The sequence below is a fragment of the Telmatherina bonti genome (assembly GCF_933228915.1).
Source record: "Telmatherina bonti genome assembly, chromosome: 7".
NCBI classification, from domain to species: Eukaryota; Metazoa; Chordata; class Actinopteri; order Atheriniformes; family Telmatherinidae; genus Telmatherina; species Telmatherina bonti.
The window spans coordinates 13,348,316-13,370,935 of NC_136625.1; the positions used below are offsets into that span (position 1 = coordinate 13,348,316).

Consider the following 22,620-nt stretch of genomic DNA (forward strand, 5'->3'; position numbering starts at 1 on the left):
GAGTTTCAGAGCCGCTGTGTGCAACGCTTTTGTTAGGCTCCATTTACTGAAGTCTACAGCCTGAGTCATTTGACCCATAGCCTAAGTTAATGGAAGTTGTTGGTCTTTTCTGTGAAAAAAGCAACATGATCTAATGGCATCATGTAAAAATAGCATGCCACTTCACCCACAGTTTGTGTGTCATTTTAAGCTTTTTGCATGTTTTTTTTCGCACAGTTAAAATGTGTCATCCCTTCACAGCACATGCCGTGCAATGATTCGCAAAATGGTGAGGAATTGTGGGTGGGGAGATGTAAAGAATTGAAAGAAATAATGAAAATGTGTCGGATCTGCCACAACTGAACTGTCACAGGTGAACGACATCATCAGACGCTGACAAATCGTGGCAGCTGGACTTCAATATTTAGCTGTGATTAAAGCAAGCGGCAACCTCCGGCGGTTAAAAATGAAGCCTGTGCAGAAGTGCGTAAAATTGCAGTTCCCCCTTTATCCGCTAGAGGCTCCAAAACAGAGCAAATCCCCATAGACTCCCATGCTAAAAAGACCAACTTCACAGCAGAGATGAACATGTTTACAGCCTGGTTCAAAAATCCTTTCTTGGTTTAATGATACAGGTTCACCTTCATGACAACTGTGGGGGGGTGAATTTTTTTCTAACTCACCCATTTGAAAGTAATTTAATGTAAGAATTTGGCACATTTAGGGGTGTGTCCTTTTGATTGACAGGTACCCGATCTCCTGCTTCAAGTCAGAAAATCGTTGAACAACCGCGGTTTTTAGCCTGTAAACAACGTGACTTAGCTTTAGCCTGCTTACCTCCATTAGCTGGTTAGCTCCTGTTATCTCCGGGCTAGCTTGGTTAGCTCTTAGCTACAGGCAGCTCAGAGTTTGCTAGATGTCAATCATCCACCATGACGCTCACAGCCCCCCTCTCAGCTCCACCTCTTTTCCCATATTTGTATTTTCCGGGCGAGACAACACGCATGCCCCTGCCAAGATGGCGATGGTAGGAACTTCAATTCAGCTCTTCAGAAACCTATGGGTGATGTCACAGAGGCTACGTCCATCTTTTATATAAAGTCTATGGTTTAAAGGCTGAAATGTGGATGTTTGTGCTGAAATGTAAAAATCATCAGATCTTGTTGTACTGCTGCTCTATGCAGGGGTTGCCTTAAAAAAAATACTGCTGGCAAATATCAGACCAGGAAGAATTTGGATAAACAAAATTAATTGTGTTGGGTTGAACAGAAGTTAGATTTTTTTCCAACAATTTTGCATTTCTGATTAGAAAATAGCTACTGCTCTTCCTCCCGCTCTGTTGCAGAGAAAATTGTCTCAAGCCTCAGGCGTCGCGTGTCCATTCAGCCCATCACAGTTCCGGCTGTGGACGACCAACGCTCTGTAATGTTTTTGTCACATCCTCTTGTCTCTGTGGTAATTTTACCTCCTCTTTATCATATTATGAAGAAGCCAAGTGTTGGCTTAATGAGAGTATGGAGGCTGCTGTCTCCGCGGTCCAGATCATCTGACACCAGATTCCGCTCATTACAAGCTCCCTGTTGAGAAACTGCCGGAGGAAGCAAAAACAAAGAAACTGGAGGACATAACATGTGGCTGGTACATGTGCAACAGGAGGAAACTAAGCAGACGGTACCGCTGCAATCAGGCACCCTCACCTCTTTGATAGAACTCACAAATGTGCCCCTGCTGCAGATTAAATCAGCAACTCCATCTAATTCAGATTAGATGTGAGTAAACATATTTTTCCTGTAAATCTCCACATCTGCTGAGCTTGTAAACAAGGAAAATAAACACATAGTTTTCCAACTAACTTGCTTATGTTGCTGCACGTTTTGCAAGTATTTCCACATTCAAGGAGTTTAAAAGTGATTAATCTCCCATTTTAAAATTAGCAAAACCGCACCTTATGATGAATAGTTTCATTAATGCATTACCTATGAATACACATGTGCTTTTTCTTTCTGGAGCTTTTAGCAGTCTTGACCTCAGTGTTACATAATGACCACATGAAGTTCTCTGAAAGCTCATATTTAACTCAAACACGCAGCTGTGTATATAACTGTGTTCAGGTAATGGGAGCTAGTGACCTCTCAGCCAGTAATGCATGGGTGCCACGCTCCTGGGGTTTGCTATCAGATGAATTAACATTTGGTTTTTAAAGTGTGTTTAGTGCAACTAAGCTGCTTCAGAAGCCCCAATGAGACAAAGTTATGGGGAAAAAAACAGTCACTAAAGCACTAAAATACTGTAATACATTGAATAATTGTAATACATACTTTGAATGCTTCAAAGGAACAGTTTGACCTTGTGGAAAATATTGCTGTGGGCTTTCAAGTCATTATGACATTATAAATGCTCTTTTGTCTGCATTTACCGTTGAACGGCTACAGTGGGGGTTTATCTCCGGAAATAAAAGAGGGGAACATGAGGAAACATTCACTTCTGTATTTCTTATAAATGAGATACATGCCATTTAAAGACTCTGAAAAGAAGTATTTAAAAAAAAAAAAAGGAAAAAAAACACTATTTAGGTCTATGATGCTTTTCAGGCCTCTTCCAACCAAAAGTCAGTCAGTCATCTGCTGAACCAAAAAACAAGTCCAGTCAAGTGGATGGGAGCTGACAGGGCTGTGACAATATGCTTTTATCCTGAATCGATTCAATTCATATTTTTTTGGGTGCCCATTCGGTTTAAATTGCTATTCTCACAATTCTTTGATATTGCTGATTTTTGTAGATTAAAAACAAAATAAATTATATAAAACCTTTTTATGTGGTTCGTCATTTTTCTTGATTTCAATTGGGAAAAAACAACACAGAAGCCAGACCATCATTCTGCTGCTATAATGCCCAAGAAGACAAGTAAAATGATCAATAAAAACACTAAAAATGACAAAAATTTTTATTATGGATCATTTTTATGTATTTGGAAAAATTTTAAAACTGTGAATCAAAAAGTTTCCGATTTTTTATTTGATTTTCCCATCCCTAATTGCTGATGCACAACTTATGACACTTTAAACTGTACTGTGGCTGGATTATAAACTGACTCCAGCTAAATACAGGAAAATATCGCAATCAGCCTTTCAGATTACAAAGAACTGCAAATGCATGGTCATGGTCAGCTTTGGAAGCCGCTTAATGTATGGAAATGAAACCAGCAAACTCAGAAATGTGCAGGAGACATGGGGTAAAATTATCAATATGTTTTAAATATGTAATATGTGCTTAGCTGAGGACACGGTACAGCATTTGCAGAAATCATCAGGAATTTTGATATTTTTTTTGTATCCACTGGCTGTGTGTTGGTTTTGTTTCTCCTGTTTCTCCACAGGTTATTGCTGAGCACAGCTCCATGTATATCACACAGACAAGAGAGTATCTAATAAACTTAATCTAACTATCTACAGCATTAGCAAGATTATTTTTGTCTTAGTTACTGCATTGCTACAAGGATAGCTTTTTAAAAATGTTGTTTTTTTTCCGGTCTAAAACAATGAAAGAACCTTCTAGTTTTTCATGATAATTACAGAAATACCAAAGCTCTCAGTTGATTAGAAACGTCTTTGTTTCTGTACAGAATTGACGTTCATATTTGGCACATTCATAGGCAGCGCTCATTAAACCTCCTCTAAACACATTTTGTCTACAAGTCAAGTGTGACCTCTTGGTGAGCAACAAAAAATATAGAAAAGAGATGGGAAGTGATGGTGTCCAGGCTTTATATATTCACACTAAAATCAGATGGTCAGTAAACTGAGCCAGTGTGAGTAGGCTGGATAGAATGATTAAACACAGACAAACTACTGCAGGTGTGAACAGATGAGGAGTTTCTTTTTTAAAAAAACAAATGACAGATTTTGTTATTCTGGGCAGTAATTTGTTAATTAGCTAGTTGTGTAAGAAATGTAATATAATTTTTTCCGAATGGCCATTCAAAGTGCAAAGATAGTTTCTGTTGTTTCATATATTCACATTGTGGGAGTTTTCCCATTTGGGAGGCTACAACAAGCATTTTTTTCTAATTTTTTACTGGTAAAATATAGTCATTAACTGCCAATTAAATGCCTTATCTCCTCAACCAGAACCACATAACTGTGCTTAAGATGTATAGCTTCTTTACTGAACTCATTAAGCTGCTGTGAAAATGTCCCAGCAGAGCTGCTGAAGACACGACTCAAAACTTCTCTCTATCATTAACAGCGCAACACTTGCAGCCTAAGACAAATGTTAAAGGACAGAAGAGAAGAAGAAAGGGTGAAAGAGAGGCTGCTGCAATGAAAAATGAATGACCCAGAAAGACAGAACGTTAGGTAATCAAGATAGAGTCTGTAAACTATGTGAAAGCGTGGAGATTACAGGTAGTGATAGTGTAATGTTCCTGCACTTAGGCAGAGGTCCCGTGGGAATGAATAAGGAGGCAAAAAGGTAATACGAACACAACCTTTATTTTGTACAGTTCATAAGGCAACCAGTCTCAGACCTGTATGGGATTCGATGGTCAGATAGCAGTTTGTATTTGAGCCAGTCACTTGCTCCCTTTAGTGCACGGCCACAATGGGAGGAGCCACAAGGCAACGCCTCAAACCCACCCACTCCACAACACAGCACTACAACAGAAGGTCCCCACTTTTACACCCACACAGCAAACTCACCAATACGGAGGGAACTCTTAGGACCCACCCATCCCTGGTCTCACCATAGGGCAAGCAGCGGCAGCATCCAACTCCTACTTTAACAACTCCTACACGGTCCAATACTGGGTGCGAGCAACACCATTAAAACTTTCCTACACTCACACAGCACATGCATACAATTTATAGAATTAAAAAGACTACTTAGCTTTCCCCTGGGTCGAGACCCTCCCACAGGGTCTGAGTTTTGGCGCTGGTCCGTCGCAATTAGCTGTCACAGGCAGATGCCGGCCCAGCGCAATGAGGCCTCCACTGACGGCAGGAGTACCTCTCCTCTGGCTGAGGAGTGGAAGAGCGTGCTCCTATGTATTCCCCTGACTCCTCCTATCCCTGCCTGGATGGTGAACTCACCCTACAGCCCCCTAACTGTCTTCGCCGCCGGCAGCCCTATACAGCTGCGATCGGCACCCTCCCACCAGGCCCACTGAGCACTAGACGGTTGCTTGGCTGGGTAATCACCCGATAGCAGTCACCAAGCTCCTCTCCCCAGAACACCTCACACACACTGACTCAGTCCTTTTGTCACCTCTGCTTGCTCTACCCCAGGTGCTGCCACTCGCCTAATCACCAGAGCAGCTCCCACTCACTACAATAAGAAGCATTTAGATTTTAGTGAACTGTGTTTAAATGGATACGTATCACTCAGATCATTTTCAGGATATCACTTATGATATTGTTTACCTGCAGCACTGAGCCAAGACGAGACTGAATGTTCTGGTGGAATAGAAAAAAGAAGCGTGTACACGTAGAAAAGGAGGGGTACAAGAATCGAACCTTGTGGTACATCACAAGCCATGTGAGCACTGGATCATCAGTACTGGGCTCATCAGTACTGGTGCTATCTTATGAATGTGATCCAAGCCACATAAAAACTGAGCATCTATTTAAGTTAAGTCTGTTCATTCACATTCAACTTATGCACGCAATCTAAGGGCGCATTCACATCAATATAGTCTGTTAGACTCATCCGATTGGGGACTCGGCTCAGTTGTAGAGAGGTGTAACCATGCGGACCGAGATCGTGTTCATGCTGCACTTTGTTCAAACGTGCCAAACCATTAGAATAATAAATCCCCATTCTCACCAAAGGTGGCGCTGCTTTAGTATCTAGCAAAAGAGAGGACAAGACCCGCATCAAGAAGAAAACTCAATTTCCTCATCTTGCGAGCTCAACATGGAGATGAAACTATCACTGTTTTGGGATTTTTATTTTGTCTTATGCAAGTATAATCCAGAAATACACTGGGTTATACTTGCAGTATGACCGCAGTATGAACAGACGAGGCAGAGGACTCTTGACGCCATCGCTATGTATTTACCCACAATGCACTGCTACGTCAAATACAGGAAGTGACTTTTTTTTGTAGTCTGCTTTTTGAATTTGGTCCGTTTGAAATGGGCTGCTTGAAACCTGCATTTCTAGGTGGACCAAGTTCACTTCTTTGGTCTGTATCAGAATTAGTTTGGTGCATTCACAGTTCCCCAAACGAAGCAGACTTTCCGAGCAAACGAACTCGGATTAAAAGCAGAAAGGCTGATGAGAATGTGCCCTTAAAATACTCAGACTGATAAAGTCTGAACTCTTTCATTGAAAAAGTTAAAACTTCCTCACCAGCATTTTGAAGGCTGCAAGAACTACAGAGACGTTTCAGTCCAGAAAAAAAAAGGACAAGAGAATACAGGGGCTTTGATTTACTGATTTGAGGCATCATATGTTTTTATCCTGAAAGGTTTAGTGGTTTATTTCAGATCCCATATTCCCCTGCTTTGGGACCACCAACTGGTCCTCTTAGGGCCCACAGTATCCATTTTCATTACTCACCACATACTGCCTCTTTGCCCTTTTACAGCATCAGAGTAGTCATTTGTGAGCCACACTGGTGTGCCTCCACTACAGTAATGCTCCCTTTATAGCTGCACATAGAGACGGTCCACCCCTTAATCTGCCCTTCAATCCTCTTCACAAGTAGACCTGGAGGTGGCAAGTCTTTGTTTGTCATCTTGACTGTGGGGGAGCCTCAGTCCACACAACATTCACACAAAAACACAACTGCCCCACAGAAAATTGAAGCCCTTAGCCACATTTTTACACAGACATTTACAAAGACATACACGCAATTTACATTCAAATATGAGTTTTTGTTGTTCTTCAATAAAAAAAATTTTTATTTACAGTTGACATGTTCTAAAAAAGCCCTGCGATGGACTGGCGAGCTGTCCAGGGTGTACCCTGCCTGTCGCCCAAAGCCAGCTGGGATAGGCTCCAGCTTCCCCGCGACCCTGAATTGGAATAAGCGGTTCAGAAAATGAATGAATGAATGAATGTTCTAAAAAAAATACATCAATGGTTCAAAAGTTGTGCTTTTTTTCACCTGTTTTCACTTTGTCTACTATGTTGCAGTGTGATACATGTGGCTGTCATACCTTGGCTGAACTGTGCTCTAAAACATCAGACAAATAAAATATGAGACTTTGGGAAAACCTAATTATGACACATTGGGAACGCATATTGCTTCATTTACCTCCTCCCAAGATACAGAGACATCCCTGCCTTAAGGGTTGAGATGCAAAGAACAGGATGGTTATGTGATGGATCTTTATGCAAGTCTATAAGGTTAGCATGCTAAGCTAGAGAAAATAAATCTGTCCATTGTTTTCTGCATGTGTCTTAGTAAGATACACATCCAGGATCTAAAACCAGTCAGATATAGTTTAAAGAACTTCAACAATGTTCATAAAACTGGTGTTATGGTAGCTATCATCTTTTACTGGAGAGTACATCGATTTAGTCAAGTACATGGAATAGAATATCAATATTTTATGTTCGATTAGCTACTGCAATGTGAAAGACAGTGTAGGCAAGTAATGCTTTCAAAAGGTAAAAAACAATACAAGTTTCTGACCTTAAAACTTTGTGCCTCTGACTCGTTTTCTGAGAGCGACTCAGTCTGGAGTCCCTCTCCTTCATGGAGAATCGCATTGGTCTTAAACAAACCGGCCACTCTGATTGGTTGATCTCAGGAGACTCTTGTCTAGCTTTACCTCGTATTCTTCAAATCATTCAAGGTGTCGCACAGACGTAGCGGGAGTTTGTTTCTTTTTGCCGTAGATGCTGTTTTAAATGACCAGGAACATATCAAATCCTTAAAAACCTAAACCAACAGCAAAAACAACACAGGTCATTTATGTCGTCTGTACTGCACGCCATGTTTATTTTCTTCTGCTGCGTTCGCTCTTCTAACACTTCCAGACATTGTAGGCTGCTGTAATGAATTTCTGTAAGGATCCGGAAATTCAGCCACACACAAGGCGCTGTAAACAAATAACCAGTTTATTGGTGAATGAGGAATGCAAGATAAGAACGAGCAGAGGATCAATCCAGGTGACTGGGCAGCTGTTAGAAACCAGGCTCCAGATGGATGGCAGGAGGTAAACGGAATGGCAAATACTCATCCAGGGCAAAAGACAAGGCTCAGAGATCCAAAGACACAGCAAGGGTCTGTGACCAGAAGATCCAAGAAAGTAGAGGTGTCCGTCGTGGGCAAGGCAAGGTTAGTAATCCTGGGACGTGGAGCAGTAGGTCGGCAACTGGAGACAATTCGTAGACTGCTGGAACACAACCAGACATGAGTCTGCTGAAAATCTGGCAGAGGGGAAGAGATTGGAGGGAGTTTAAGTAGGTAGTGAGACATGAAAACCAGGTGAACTGAATGAAACTGATGAGAAACGGCAGAGGCAAATTAGGAAGCCACAGGTGGATAGAGTTTCCACTGATGAGTGCCAGCCGATCAGGAAGGTATAACATGACAGGCTGCTGCTTTACTGATGTCACATCCGTCATGTTTTGGATTGACTTACTCCACGCTTGTTTGTCCTGCCCTAGAAATCCATTGAAGCGAGTGAGTCTCCAGACTACGCTGGTAAAGCGAAAGAGTCTGGCTTGCCAGCCTACTTTACGGCACCCCGTCACACACCAGCAACTGGACATTCACCCACTGGCTGTTTTAAACATGTACAATGGTGGATTCATCAACAAAAGCAAGAGAACATTATCAGAGGAAGCGAGGAAAGGAGCAAAAAAGACAAAACAAGTGAAAACTGAGAGTAGATGCGGATAGTTTCATTAGGGAATGCCAAAACGCAAAATTTGCTATAGTTCAGTCGTGCAACTTCAAAACAATAATGTTCAAAACTCCTAACATCATTTGGAAAAGGAGCTACTGTTGACAATAAAACTAGCCTGCTAGCAGCTACCTAGCAAGCTAAAGTAACATCAGTTTGGCTCGCCTAGCTGTGTATCTGTGATTGTTGGTTTTTGATGATAGAATTAATAAAAGATCAAATGAGAGATTTTATTAAATTATATAACTTGCTATTAAAAAAACACAATTAGTTTTAAAAACCTGAATCTATTAGGTCTACTCCATAGGCTGCATATGGTGCACATGCAGTCGGGCATGTTGACTTCAGCTTTTTTATTCTTTTCATTTTTAAAGCCTTAAATAGCAAAAAAATAATATATTTGATTGTTATAATCTGTTTCTACTAATTTTCAGCAAGTAGTTGATTAATAAATTCTTATATAGAGATCATATCTGCAGACTGTGGATAAACTGATGATTAAAAGCAAAGCAGAACAAAGTTAAATGAAGGCAAAGAATTCTGGACTCAAGCTCTCATTCATTCACTGGCTTATGTTCAGAGTTTTCACTGATTTTCACTAAAAAATATATATTTGTTGATTTTTTTTCCCCCCATAATTTCTTATTTCTTATCCTACAGACACTTTTTCAGAAAAGGCTCAAAACTTTATAAATGTCTCATGCATTTATAAAAAAAAAACAAAACACAAAAAAAACCATTTCAACTTTACATTCAAATTGGTTTCTGCTTAAAAAACAGTTTTCTCATGCAGGCTAAGCCGCTTGAGTAATTGCTCCACCGCTTTTTTATTTTATTTTTTTTACTTTGAATGGATGCATTCAGCTGATCGGCCCTAAAAGGGTATTAACTGATATAGTCGCTGCAGTGTTCAGGTCAACATCTGACCTGTTCAGGTCAACATCTGCTCCCTGTTGCATCTTCTTTACATCTCTGTGTGTGTGTGTGTGTGTGTGTGTGTGTGTGTGTGTGTGTGTGTGTGTGTGTGTGTTTGTGTGTGCTTGAAAGGAAGCTTATCTCGGCCATTAAACAAGACAGATACCATCACTGACTAAACAGTTGGAATAAAAATAACCCAACATGCAGTTGATCTTTTTGTACTCCCATGTGATATGAAGACAGCTGCTTTAATGAATAATAAATCAAAAAAATTTCTGTGACAAATGCCTGCAGTGTCCGACGGTCGCTCCACATCAGCTAGACAACCTGAGAAAAACATGTGTGGTCGCTATGGAAACTAAAACTTTGATTTGCAAGATTCAAAACAAAGTCCCGCCGCTGGAGTGGTACGCGCCTCAGTAGATCCCATTCAAGCTATTTTTAGCGTTGGCAGTGCGCCAGATGAAACGTCGACTCTGGGGAGTTCATCGTGTACGTTTCATGTAAATGAAACAAGCAGCAGAAAACGACGCAACGTAGGAATTAATTCACTGCTCTGGTGAGCTGGGTAAACATGTCAGGTTGGGGGTGAGGGCAACGTTGGACTCTCTGTGAGCGTACAACCATAAAGAAAATGACTTCCTTTTGAGGCTGCTTTGCATTATCCTCAACGGATCTCTTCACTCAACAAACACGGAATTTGTTTCCTCTAAAAATGCTCATATATGTTCCATGTTTAGGCAGCGTAATGCTTTTTGTAACCTCATCTTTTGAAATTAAATAGTGTTTATTTACTCACTGATATATCCTGACAACAGATCACTCACTTCCTGTTATAGATAATCGCCATATGTGCCATCACTAAGTTACATGTAGGCTACTCCATCAAATCTACTTATTTTCTCGGTGTAATTCAAAATGCTAGTTATGCTTGATAATTTGTTAATAGAAATGCAGCCGCTGCATTCTTTTTTTAACTTAGTCAATGGTTCACACTTTTTATTACTGGAAATGCTCAGATACATTGTGAACACCTGCCAAAAGACCTCCGACCAGTCAGCTTGTGGACAAAGAGTGTGGAGTCTCAAGAATAGACCCTTTCAAACAGTTTGGGTTGTGGCGTGTTTTTAACCGAATCCCCACAGATGCAGTGTGTTTCAGCAGGTCAGTATCGAGAGAATTTGAAAGCCTAGTGAACACTTCAGATTCTTTTGAGTCCTGCTTACATAGGTTTATTTTTTAGCACTCCTTTTTGCCCTGCGGGGGGAGGACGCTGCTGGAGGGGGAGGGCTGTTGTCATATGAGGGGTGCGTGTGACTGATTTGCAAAAATGTGTAGGCAGGTGGCAAGTAACAAAGTGGGGTCTCTGTGAATGCCAGGAGGAAGATTTTCCCATGCAGAATATTGCAACCTAGGTAAATGAGCAGTGCTGGTTGTTAGACCTCTTTATGTTGTGGGTTTATCATAAACAACATACAACAGTAAACTCTGGTAAAGGCCAACAGTTAATGATTTGTAAGCATCATAAATATTGTAAGTTTGAATAAAACCTGAAAGGCAATGCCTGAATATTTGTTTTTTATTTGTTGTACTGATCTGTCTGTGTGTTGAGTTGGTGCGTGAACACAGATTAAACAGCTAGCCAAACTCGTGTCTCACAAGCCAGGAAGATGAGCGTCTCGCTCCTTTATTTTCTTGTCTTCACAAGTTGACTTGTGAAAAAGCGACTAAAACTGTGAAACAAACAGCAGAAAATAAATTATGAGATCTGTAAATGCCACTCAGCTAAGCTTCTAACAGGAAGCTACCTTTAACCTAGCATTCCCTAACAATTAGCACACATTCAGGACAGAATAAACTGGACATATTAATCGTTTGTGTCTACAACAAATATATTGATTAGCCTAAATAAACCCAAATAACAGACTTACAGACATTGTTGTCTTGGGGAAAGATGATGGAAAAGTAACTTGGAACACCTTATAACATGACGGAGACAACTGGCTAGCGGAAGCTACTAGCGGATATCGGAAACTCACGGGTTTGCTAAGAAGTCTCACAAGAACGCCACAAAGTTTCGCGAGAACTAAAGCAACATCAAATATAACTGGGGCAGAAAAGAAAAGTCTTTTCCTACTAACAAACATTATGACTTAAAAATACCTTATTGTAAACATCTTGGACAATATACCTGGCATTTAAAACAGTTCAATCAGTCCAAGGGCAAAACATTTGTTGTTTTGGACAGTTACAGTATAGCTATACTTGCTGTCATATGGAAAATGTTCTGTATGTTCTTGTATGTCTGTATGGTCATGCTATAACAATATTTGCAATATCCATGGTTACATCATTATGCACCACTTAACTTTTAAGACTCAGGACAATCTGTTTTTGTTTTCCGAGGTGAGAGAGTTTGGGAACCAGAGCTAGGATTGCTTCCCATCTAATGAATTATAAAATGATCCTACTATTGGTCAGAGTCTGGCTTAATGAAGCAACATTTAAACAGTCTGGATGTTTTTTGTTCTAAACTCTGCCAAGATGCATAAAGCTGATCACAAGCTAATTTATCCTTAAAAAATATGGACAAAGTAACTCATGCTGTCATTACATAGCATTTTCATTATTGCAATTTCCAGTACTTAATCTTGCTCTAATCATCGATATTGCTTGCTGAGGGTTTAAAAAGCAGCTGCAGAGATGCTGACTGGTACATGACTAATCACTGCCTTTCTGCACTGTTTCTCAGTTCTCTTTAGAAATTCATTTAAGACCTTGATGATCACTTTTTAAGGCTCCCAGAGGACAAACCACATCTTATATCACAATATTTATAGGCCTCTTGGATCTGACCACATATCTTTCTTTAAAACTAAAGTGTGACAGAGGTTTAGAGTTACTGTTCCAAGGCTGTGGAAACCAGTTCATGTGGGATTTGCTCCTTCTGGTTTAAACGAAGTTTAGTGTTTTATACTCCCACATTTTAGACCAACCCAAATTTAATCTCGATGAAGTCTATAATTCTGTATTTTTCCCTCTTTTGGTGAGCTTCACTTCACTTTAACTTTGTCAAAGAATTAAATATTCATCTTCTTTTTAGATATTTGGTTTGTTTTTTGTTTTGTTTTTTTAAATGTTTGAACTGAAATAAACTTGAACTGGTGAGATTTTGTGTAAATTGGTTTTATAAGGGGTCAAACCAAAAAGTTTTTTCTGAAACCAAAAAACTTTCAGTCATATTAGAAAACTAACTAAATATATCACCCAACCCTGCAGTTCCTCTCATGTACCATGTAGATTCAGGTTGTTGTTGTCTTGTTGTTCAGAACACCAGACTTAGATAAAATGGATCAAACAACCAATGAAGTTTTGTAAAATTAATCATTTTTAATCAGGTGTGTTTGAGCTGGAAAACCTGCAGGATTGTGTCCCTCGAGGACCGGAGCTGGAGCCCCCTCATGTAGATGGAGGAGAACAATTATCGGCTAAAAGAGAATAAACAATTTGTCTTTACACTCGTTCAGAAATTTAATAAGCAATAATGTTGGAGAAGGCGGATAAACACCTGATTCACAGCGATTGGGTTTGTTTGTTTGTTTATTTATTTTTTGCTTGTTGTTTTTTGTGCGTCTTGTAACAGACACGTTCCCAGGCCAGGAAAGCCGCTTTTCACGGATGTGAAACTTTTAGTGCATCCTCCTGACTAAGCGTTGCGGCAGGTTAGCCACTACAAACCGACATGTTAAAGTGGTCATGTTAGTAAAATAAAAATATTTTTTTAATACTGTGTAACTAATCTGACAAAATAAAGGATATGTAGGGCACTTAACATGCGCTTAATATGTGTAACTGAACACTTTAGAGTGGCTTACATTGTCATTAGACGTGCACAACAGAAATGAAACTGTAAAAAATACAAAAGCAATTAATGTGAAAAAGAGTAATGAGCCCCAGTGAAATTTACACACGAGGACATTTTTAGTCTTAGCCTGTATCTTTTTTTATTTTATAATGCTGCTGTGTGATATATGAACACACAACAGCAGACTGCACATTATTGCACCAGTTGCCATTTTCTGTTTCTATCATCACAAAGCTGCATGTTTGTGGAGCTGCAGGCTGTTTTCAAGGCTGCAAGCTTCAATCTTCAAGGCTCTGATACTCCATCATAATATTTAGGTAGTGCACTTGCTTCGTCATTCACAAACGTCCAATATTCCTTCTCTTCAGCCCTAACTGAGATGAAGTCTTTACTTCTGTATGGGCTGCCACATGAATATCTTCACATTTTGACCCCTCTGCACTGGATCTGAAAATGCGATCAACCTCAGGTGCCGCTCTCTCCGCTCTGCTTTAGCAAAGTGTTAAGCTCAGGGTCAGATTATTACAATCCTAAATGAATGAATGTTTTTCCCAGCGATGCAGGAAAAACTGACCCCTCACATCCACTCTATCTCTGCAGATCTGCACTCCAGACCTGGTGGTCTTCCTTGCCTGTACGAACCACCGTTTGAAGGAGCGACTGCAGAAGAGGGCTGAGCAGCAGGGAAGACCTGACGACAACCCCAAGGCCATCGACCGCCGCCTGACCAACTTTAAACAAAACACCATCCCACTGGTCAAGTACTTCCAGGAGAGGGGCCTTATTGTTACGGTAAGGCTGGTGGATCAGTTCTCTGCACATGCAAGCTGGAAAAAAAGAAAAAATGATCAGACTTCATGTCTCTTCTTTGTTTTCTGTTATTATGTGCTGCGTACATCTTGCCACTTACAAGGACAAGCAGTGCGTCCTCCGTGCAGCCGGAAGGGAGGATGTGTAGTGCAAAATGGTTAATGATGACGGTTAATGTCTTAATTGCTTCCAGCTTTCATGTCAGGACAGCAGGTTCACATCCTGTCACAGATCAATAGTTATTGCAGTAAATCCCCGTGGCGCTGGACATCAAGTAGAGGTGGGAACCATTTTAATTAATTGGATTACTTTTGAAGCGTCACTAAGAAATCAACAAACAGTACTTAGAAATGTTAAGCCATAGCAGCAGTAACGCTAGCGAGGCGATAAAAGGTTTGCATTTTATCAATGTGAACGGAAAGCCATATGAAGTTATTATCTCAGTCGTCCTTAAAGGTGGAGTATGTACGATTTTCAGTGTTTTCAAAATAAATTAACAAAAAAATAACTACAATCATAATTAGATATTCTTTTTTAAACATGTAGGTTCCAGTCTGTCCATATTTGATGTGTTATTAAATTACAAGTTTAATCAATGACAAAGACCCTTCTTAAATGTTTGCCTGCCAGTAAAAAAAAAGTGCTTTTTGTCATTTATAATTAATTAAACTTGTAATTTAATGACGCATCAAATATGGACAGACTGAAACCTACATGTTCAAAAAACTATCTAATTATGATTGTAGTTATTTTATTAGTTAATTTATTTTGAAAATATTGAAAATCTTACATACTCCACCTTTAAAGATCGGATGTTATTGATTATAGCAAGTGTGGCGTAAGCTGTTGGAGTGTTTTACTTTTTAAAAACAAAAGCCTGAAATGTTGGAAATCCGACTGGCTAGATGGGGAATGTCAGTTCGCAGCCATGCTGTCTTGGGTTCAGAGTCATAGTTTCTCTCAGATTGAGTCTCTTCAGGACTTGTATAAAAGCTTCTCATGTGTTTTCTTGGCAGTACGTTTTCAATGATTTTTTGACATGGAAACCTTTGCTTTAAACAAATCCAGGAAACTGCTTCAAAGATGCTTCAGCATAAGAACTTTATTGTCACATTGAGTGTTTTGGCAAATCCACCTCTTATGGGCTTAGTAGATCCCAGTTTGATAAAAATGTTGGCATTAGTGGAAAAGTTGATATGATTTTAAAATCCAGATGAAAAGATATGTGACTCAGTTTTACAGGAATTTTGTTTTATCCTGCTGAGTTTAAGAGCTGTTGTTGCATTTGCACATTTTGGGGATGTAATCCAAAGCAATAATTATCATTCCTCACACACACACACACACACACACACACACACACACACACACACACACACACACACACACACACACACACACGCCGGCTGCATGCACACAGCAGAAAGGAAAAGCAGACAGTTACTGTTTGAAGCCCCCGTGTTTACCGGGCACCTTTGGGATCGCCATCAGATTGTTTGGTTCGGTGAAGAGGATCATCGACTTATCCTCAATATGTGCAAGTCGAGTGCTAATAAGACATGTTGGCTTCTGCAACCAACAGCCCACTCCTGTTATTGATCTGTCTGAGTCTCAGCTCAGCCTCATCTTCCTCACAGCAGAGGGATTTCTGGCCAACTCCCGTAACTGTAATACTTTGAGCAAGAGACTTTGAATGCTTATAAAACCTTGTACTGGGAGGCTGCTGGGGGTGGAGGAGGGGATGAGCGGGTAGCTGGTGGTGGTGGGAGTTTCCAGAATCTTGACACTTTGGACTCATGTCCATTATAATATTAGTAGCATTATATGTTTTCTGGCTGTGTTCAGGTTAGATGGGTCTGTTTTTCCTTTCTGAATCTCATTTCAGCAGTCGGTGTTTTTCTTGTTGTCAGTCTTTCCATCCAGTTGTTTTCTGATGTGACTCATTATGCTTCCAGTTCCTTACACCAGAGTGTGTCAACCCTGTCTGTTAGACAGCTTGCTGTTTGACAGGCAATTTTATTGTTTTGTTTCTTTCTTTTTGCTTCAAATTCACCTAAAGAGCATCCCACTGAACTGTGGAATGAAAGATGAGCTGCTTTCAGCATTCAAGACAGATTGTGTTCATGTTGTGTAGTGTTCAGTGCACACTGTAGGTTAGGGTGTTAGAGCTTTTTTTTATTATTATTATTATTAAATTCATGTACCAAAGGTTAATTAAAGGTTAATTAAATGTGGATTGTGTAACTTTAATCTGGAAAATATCATCATCGCATGGTACAGTGTTTTAACAGATGAGGTGTATGTTGACGTTAAAATGTAAAGAATAATTTAATCACTGATATTTTTAAACCAGAAGTTAATAAGAGAGAAGAATATCTTCTTAATAATCTTTTGTCTGTAATATATTTTAAGTTCGTTCATTTGAACTGAAAACTCGTACTGAAAAAGCATTAAAAAGCCAAAATGCTAATCAAGTTTAGACAAGTATATTATAGTTTTAGTCTTCCCAGTGATAAGGTGCAGGCTGATCTTAATAGCACGCCTTCCCTTACATATTTACAGATTTTATAGTTTTTTTCTTAATTTCAGCACAAATGATAACATTGAAATCTTGTTCATATGTGGATTTGCCTTGTTGGTACAAAAACCGCTGTCTTCCTTCTTCTATGGTAACTGAGACAAGCCAGCATCAGCTGAGCTAAGCTGCAGAGTTAACCAGACAAACATTTCACTTACTAGTGAAGAAAGTTCCAATCTGTGCATCAGATTTTCATCCTTTACTCCTAAAAGCTGTCTCCAGCAGAGAATGTCAATATTCACTTCTGTTTGAAGTTTTTTTTGTTTGTTTACAGCCAAACTGGGATCTTTGTGAGAGCGAGTGTTGGAGAAGGTGATGTTCATTTGCCACTGCCTGTCACCGTTACTGTAATTACTACATTTTAATAAGTTCCCATCTTGCCTGTCTGTAAAACAGATTATTTTTTTGCTTCATCCTGCTCTGAGCTACTGCATCAGGGGTCATCATGTCACGGACTTTTCATTAAATGTGAGTCGAGTATGATTTTTTTAAACATGTCAGCCTTTTTTATTTGAATCGTAGTCTATTTGCTCAGAAAATCGGCTTTATTTGGGGAAATGTGAACGCACAAACAATATGAACGCACAAACAAATTCTGTCTCAGCTCAAAGAATCCGACTCGGTCCACCTACAAAGGCAGGTCTGCAAAACAAAGTGCATTGTGGGTTAAGTGCATGGCATTGCGAAAAACACAACAAAACATGTACACATGTAAGGCGATGGCTCTGGACGGGAGAAAGAGCTCACGGTCAGACATGGAAGAAGTCAGTTAACGTGACCACAGTCTCTGTCCAGAATATTGGTGCCCACCACCCATTAAACCGAGTCCCTGATTGGACCGAGTCCCTGATCGGACCGAGTCCCCGATCGGACCGAGTCTAGCAGACCAGATGTGAGTGCAGCTAACTCTGAGTTCTTGCACACAACGTTGCATCGAATCTGTTTTATGCTCATATTGTAATGGATGTTCTTCCCATGTTTAATATGCAGATGATGTTGTTTATAAAATGGAAGAAAATTAAATAATTATATTGTTTCTATAATTTATCATCATAACAACAGAAGAAATGTTCACCTTTTATAATGTGGAAATTATTGGTATCCTGAATGTTTTGCTTTCCAAACTTTAAACCATTAAGTCATTCACACCTTTTCAGCTCCAGTAATAAATTATTTTGAAAAAACTGTGAAAGGTTCTTCTGATTGGAGTTTTTCTTTTTAATGACACAGAAGGCAGTTTTACTGCTGGCATGAAGCTACAAAACACGTTATTATATTCTGATTGTTAGCTGTGTTTTTTTCATTCTATTGTGTTTTAATAATTCATAGTTTTGTCATTCGATATTTTACTGGTTCTTGGAGGCGTTTTCCCTCCGTGTATAGACGTACTTCTTACAATGACTAATGAAAGAGGGCGGCAGAAAGTCTCTGCTCAGTCAGAAACCCTTATATAAACATACATAATGCTTTCCTGGAGAAAAAGTTACTAAACAGACTGAAGAATAGACACAAGAAACATAAAAAGGAACAGATGAGAATGAAGAGAAGTACATTAAAGATTTTAACATATAATTTGTGAGGAATTTCTGTTTTTTCATGTTTAAATATTGTTATTAACCCTCAAGACATTCACTGCTGTTATAATACAATATGTGTGTTTTTATGCAGGTTCTGTCAGATCTGTGTTAATATGAGAGCAGAAGTTTTTCCAAAATAGAGAAAATAAATTTGAAGTCACACACTGGAGCAGCTGCTTACTCTAAGGATGCGTTTGTCACACCTTAAAGGTGGAGTATGTAAGATTTTCAATATTTTTAAAAAAAAAATTAACTAAAAAAATAACTACAATCATAATTAGATAGTTTTTGAATACATATAGGTTCCAGTCTGTTCATATTTGATGTGTTATTAAATTACAAGTTTAATTAATGAAAAAGACCCTTCTTAAATGTTTGCCTACCAGTAAAAAAAAAGTGCGTTTTGTAATTTGTCATTAATTAAACTTGTAATTTAATAACGCATCAAATACGGACAGACTGGAACCTACATGTTAAAAAAACTATCTAATTATGATTGTAGTTATTTTATTAGTTAATTTTTTTTTTTTTTTAAATATTGAAAATCTTACATACTCCACCTTTAAATCATCTTTCAAACAATTTCAAATCGCCTTTAAACTCAATTTTTATCCACAAAAATATACTGTAGACTCAATTTTTTTGCTGCATGTTTTCATAAAACAAATTAATATGAATTTCATTATTATATCTGAACCTCAGCAGGTTTTACTTGCAAGTGAATGAAGCCCTCCAGTTTTCAAGCAGACCAGAGTTGGATTTTTTGGTCTGCAGCAGAGTCTAAATGTCTCCAGACGATACATCCGTGGAAGCAGAGCAGACCAAACAGTGCTGGTGTGAATGTTCCCTCGGTGTGATGTGTTTTCACTTTCTCTGTAGAGAGTCTGCTGGTAGCCGAACAGCTCCAAGTTTAACTTTCACTTTTGGCTCTTTCTTTTGGACTAAAGTTCTGCTTCTTCAGTTTGACACCCAGAGGTTTCCTACATGTATAGTTTTCAGCTCTCGTGCATTGAAAATGAGGCTCACGCAATTCAGCCTTGTTCACATTCCCATGCTGCACATCTATAGTGTTACATAGTAAAAAGACAAAATTCTGGCATTGCACACAGATAAAACAGAGCACATTGTGCAGCAGCAGCGAGGTTTGCAGAAAAATCAGCTGTCCATTCATTTACTCAGACTTATAGAAGCTGAATACACAGAGCCTGCACATGAGAGCTGGTCTGGACCTTTTCTAGCTGTCAGATTATTAGTATTATTGTTATTATTATTGTTATTAATCAATCAAGTAGGAAATTTGTTTTTACAATTGTAAAACAGTAGTTGCATTATTTTTACAAGATAAAGTGCTTTCTTTCCTGTTTTCCCAACATATTAACATTTTATTTCTTAAAGTGTTATTTGGGATCCCTTTACTCACCTTAAGCAGAAGGTTTTATGCCATTTACACTCTACTATTTACAATAATTTTAACTTGTACAACAAAGAACGACCAAGAAATGCCCTGCAAAGCATTTAGTCTGAAAAAGAAATGTGTACTTGTGCAGTTTGGGATGAACAGCCACTGCTTTGTCACGCTTTAGATTGTCTCTGTACTTAAAGTTTAGCACATATAGCCCTAATGTGGCTTGAAGTTTACTCAGAGATGGATTTTCTGCTTCATCCTAATTTCTGTAAATGCTTCCACAGCCTCGCTGTATTTCCCAGCAGAGCCAGCTTAATTAAGACGCAGTAGCTTCATTACGACACAGTGTAGGCTTCTTTATGGGGATACTGTATCTCTCTCAGTAAACTCATACGGTGTTCTGTTTCCTATTAAATGGCCTAAAGAAAAAAACAGCCTCATCTCTAGACTGTCATAATGTCAATCCTAATGCAGTTATTCAAGCATCAACGGTATCGTCTCTTTAAAGTGCACGATGATGTGTACTTCACTGCATCTTGGGGATTTCCAGTTTTATCTATTTCAGGTTGGGACAAAACATTCAAATGGATAAAAAAAATTATTTTCTAATTTTAATTTTTAATTTGTTTCAACATAATGAATAGACTTAAAATTCATGATCTCAGTCAGGCTGTTGTGAGTTTTACTTTTCTGTTATTGTCTTTTGGGTTTTTTTTTGTTGCTGTTGTTGTATCTCTTGGTTTAGTGGCAGCTACAGTGTCGCCAAGCAAAATGGATTACATCTGATCAAACCACACACCAATACAGGTAAACAGGGCTGCTTACTCATATTTATTAGACTGTTTTATCATAATTAAAAACTTTTAGCAAAGGAGAAGATATGCAGATGATGAGAAAACAAACGCTGACAAAAGGTTTCTAATCTTAAACCAAACACAAATGTCTATTTTAAATAATCATTTGCTGAACTGTGTTAATATTTCATCCAGCAATGACGAGGAAAGGACCTTTAGGTTAGGGAAAGATATGAAGATGGTCCTGTGGAAGACAGATGTGGACTCCAGGCAAGCCAACCAGGCAAACAAACTGTAGCCATGAAGCTACGCTGAGCAGAAGAAGAAGTCTGGCTGCTGAAATGACCACAACGCTCCTTTGAACATGTGCTAATCTGTCTCAAGAGTAACAATATACACCTCTGCATCAAGGATTTCTTCACTTCATGTTCATGCCTGACACTGAGGCGCCTTCATACGATCACATTAGCTGTTTTTTTTTTTTCCTTTCCCTATGTACAAGCTGGACTTTCTCATCATTAGCATGAAGAACGAGACTGACCTCAGATCATTCTGAGAGGTCTGCTGTGTTTTTGCAGAGCTGATAAGTACAGCTTGTTACTTGTGCAATACAGATTCAGGCTGCATTTCTGGACTCAGCAGCAAAGGGATGCTGAGTTAAAATGATTTTATAAGGTGCTCCTGAGTTCACATGGCTGCTTTGACAGCAGTGGTTTGACAGTTTCTTGCCCAGTACTGCCTGAGGGCTTAAAGGAGGGCTATGGCTTATCATGCACAGTACATGTTTATCGACCAAAGTTCTTTACAGCTATTTATTGATAAATGAAATCTTTGATCTGTTTGATAAAAGAACCACAACCCATCTTTGCTTCACTCTTTGCTGTTTGCTCCCTTTACTACAGATTATAACACCCTCATCTGACGCCATCTGACATCATTCTCCCAGAATCTGCAGAACTTTGTCAGTTTAGGTCTGAGCTCTTGCTAAACAGATGATAGATGGTGAGAAGAAATGATACATTTTTATTAGTTTAACAAACATTTCCAACAAGCAGATTTGTACTTCCCAAAGAGTGGCGTTAGAAAGGCAAATAATCCGAACAGACGGATCTATTTATGTACAGCTGCACTTCGCTGAAACCTGCACGAGAAGCCGCAGCAACATGGTCGACCACACACTTGCGCCGAACAGATACCTTTGTACTGCATGTCCTAGTTCTGGATGTTTGATGTCAGAAATAAATCTGCAGAAGTGTTCAAGAAGACCCAAACAGACCTGAACCTCGCCTCATGGCCCTAATCCATTGCTTTTTTTTAAATAGACATGTATAAATTAGAGAATAATAGCTCCATTCATTTGGACGGAGAATAAAACAGGATCTCTACAGACTGATTGCTGATAACAGTACATATGTGAGATCAGATACAAATGTAACAAATGTGATCCTAGCTGCTCAGAAATTTTCAAATTTATCCAAACGTTCCTTCAAGTGAAAATTCCTTTAGTGAACGTCAACTGACTTCACAGATGTTGTTCACAACGTTAATTCAGTCGTCATCTGTAATTTCTGAGCAATGAGAGATTTAAAAAAAACAAAAAAACACAGCTAATATGAACAGCTGTAACTGCAGGTGTGCTGGTGTGGAGGGAGTCTGCTGTACTGGAACATATTTCCCAGTTAATATTCCAAATGACAAGCAACGTGTGAAAGATTTCTGACGACCGAGGTCTCGCACACGCAGCGCGACAGGTTGCGTTTCTGTGCAAATATCTCCAGTGTGAGCAATTTTCTGTTTGATTATAGCAGTGATAAGTCTGCTCTCCCTCCATGGATG

At 39.2% G+C, this 22,620-nt stretch overlaps 1 protein-coding gene across 1 annotated transcript in view; it reads left to right on the forward strand.

Moving 5' to 3' along the window:
* ak5 (adenylate kinase 5) overlaps positions 1-22,620 on the forward strand; it is a gene marked incomplete at its 3' end in the record, with an annotated part of 131,013 nt that overhangs the window by 22,915 nt on the left and 85,478 nt on the right. Inside the window, exon 6 of the mRNA XM_079243678.1 lies at positions 14,221-14,412. Coding sequence (XP_079099804.1) covers positions 14,221-14,412 — 192 coding nt within the window. The remainder of the gene's footprint in view (positions 1-14,220; positions 14,413-22,620) is intronic.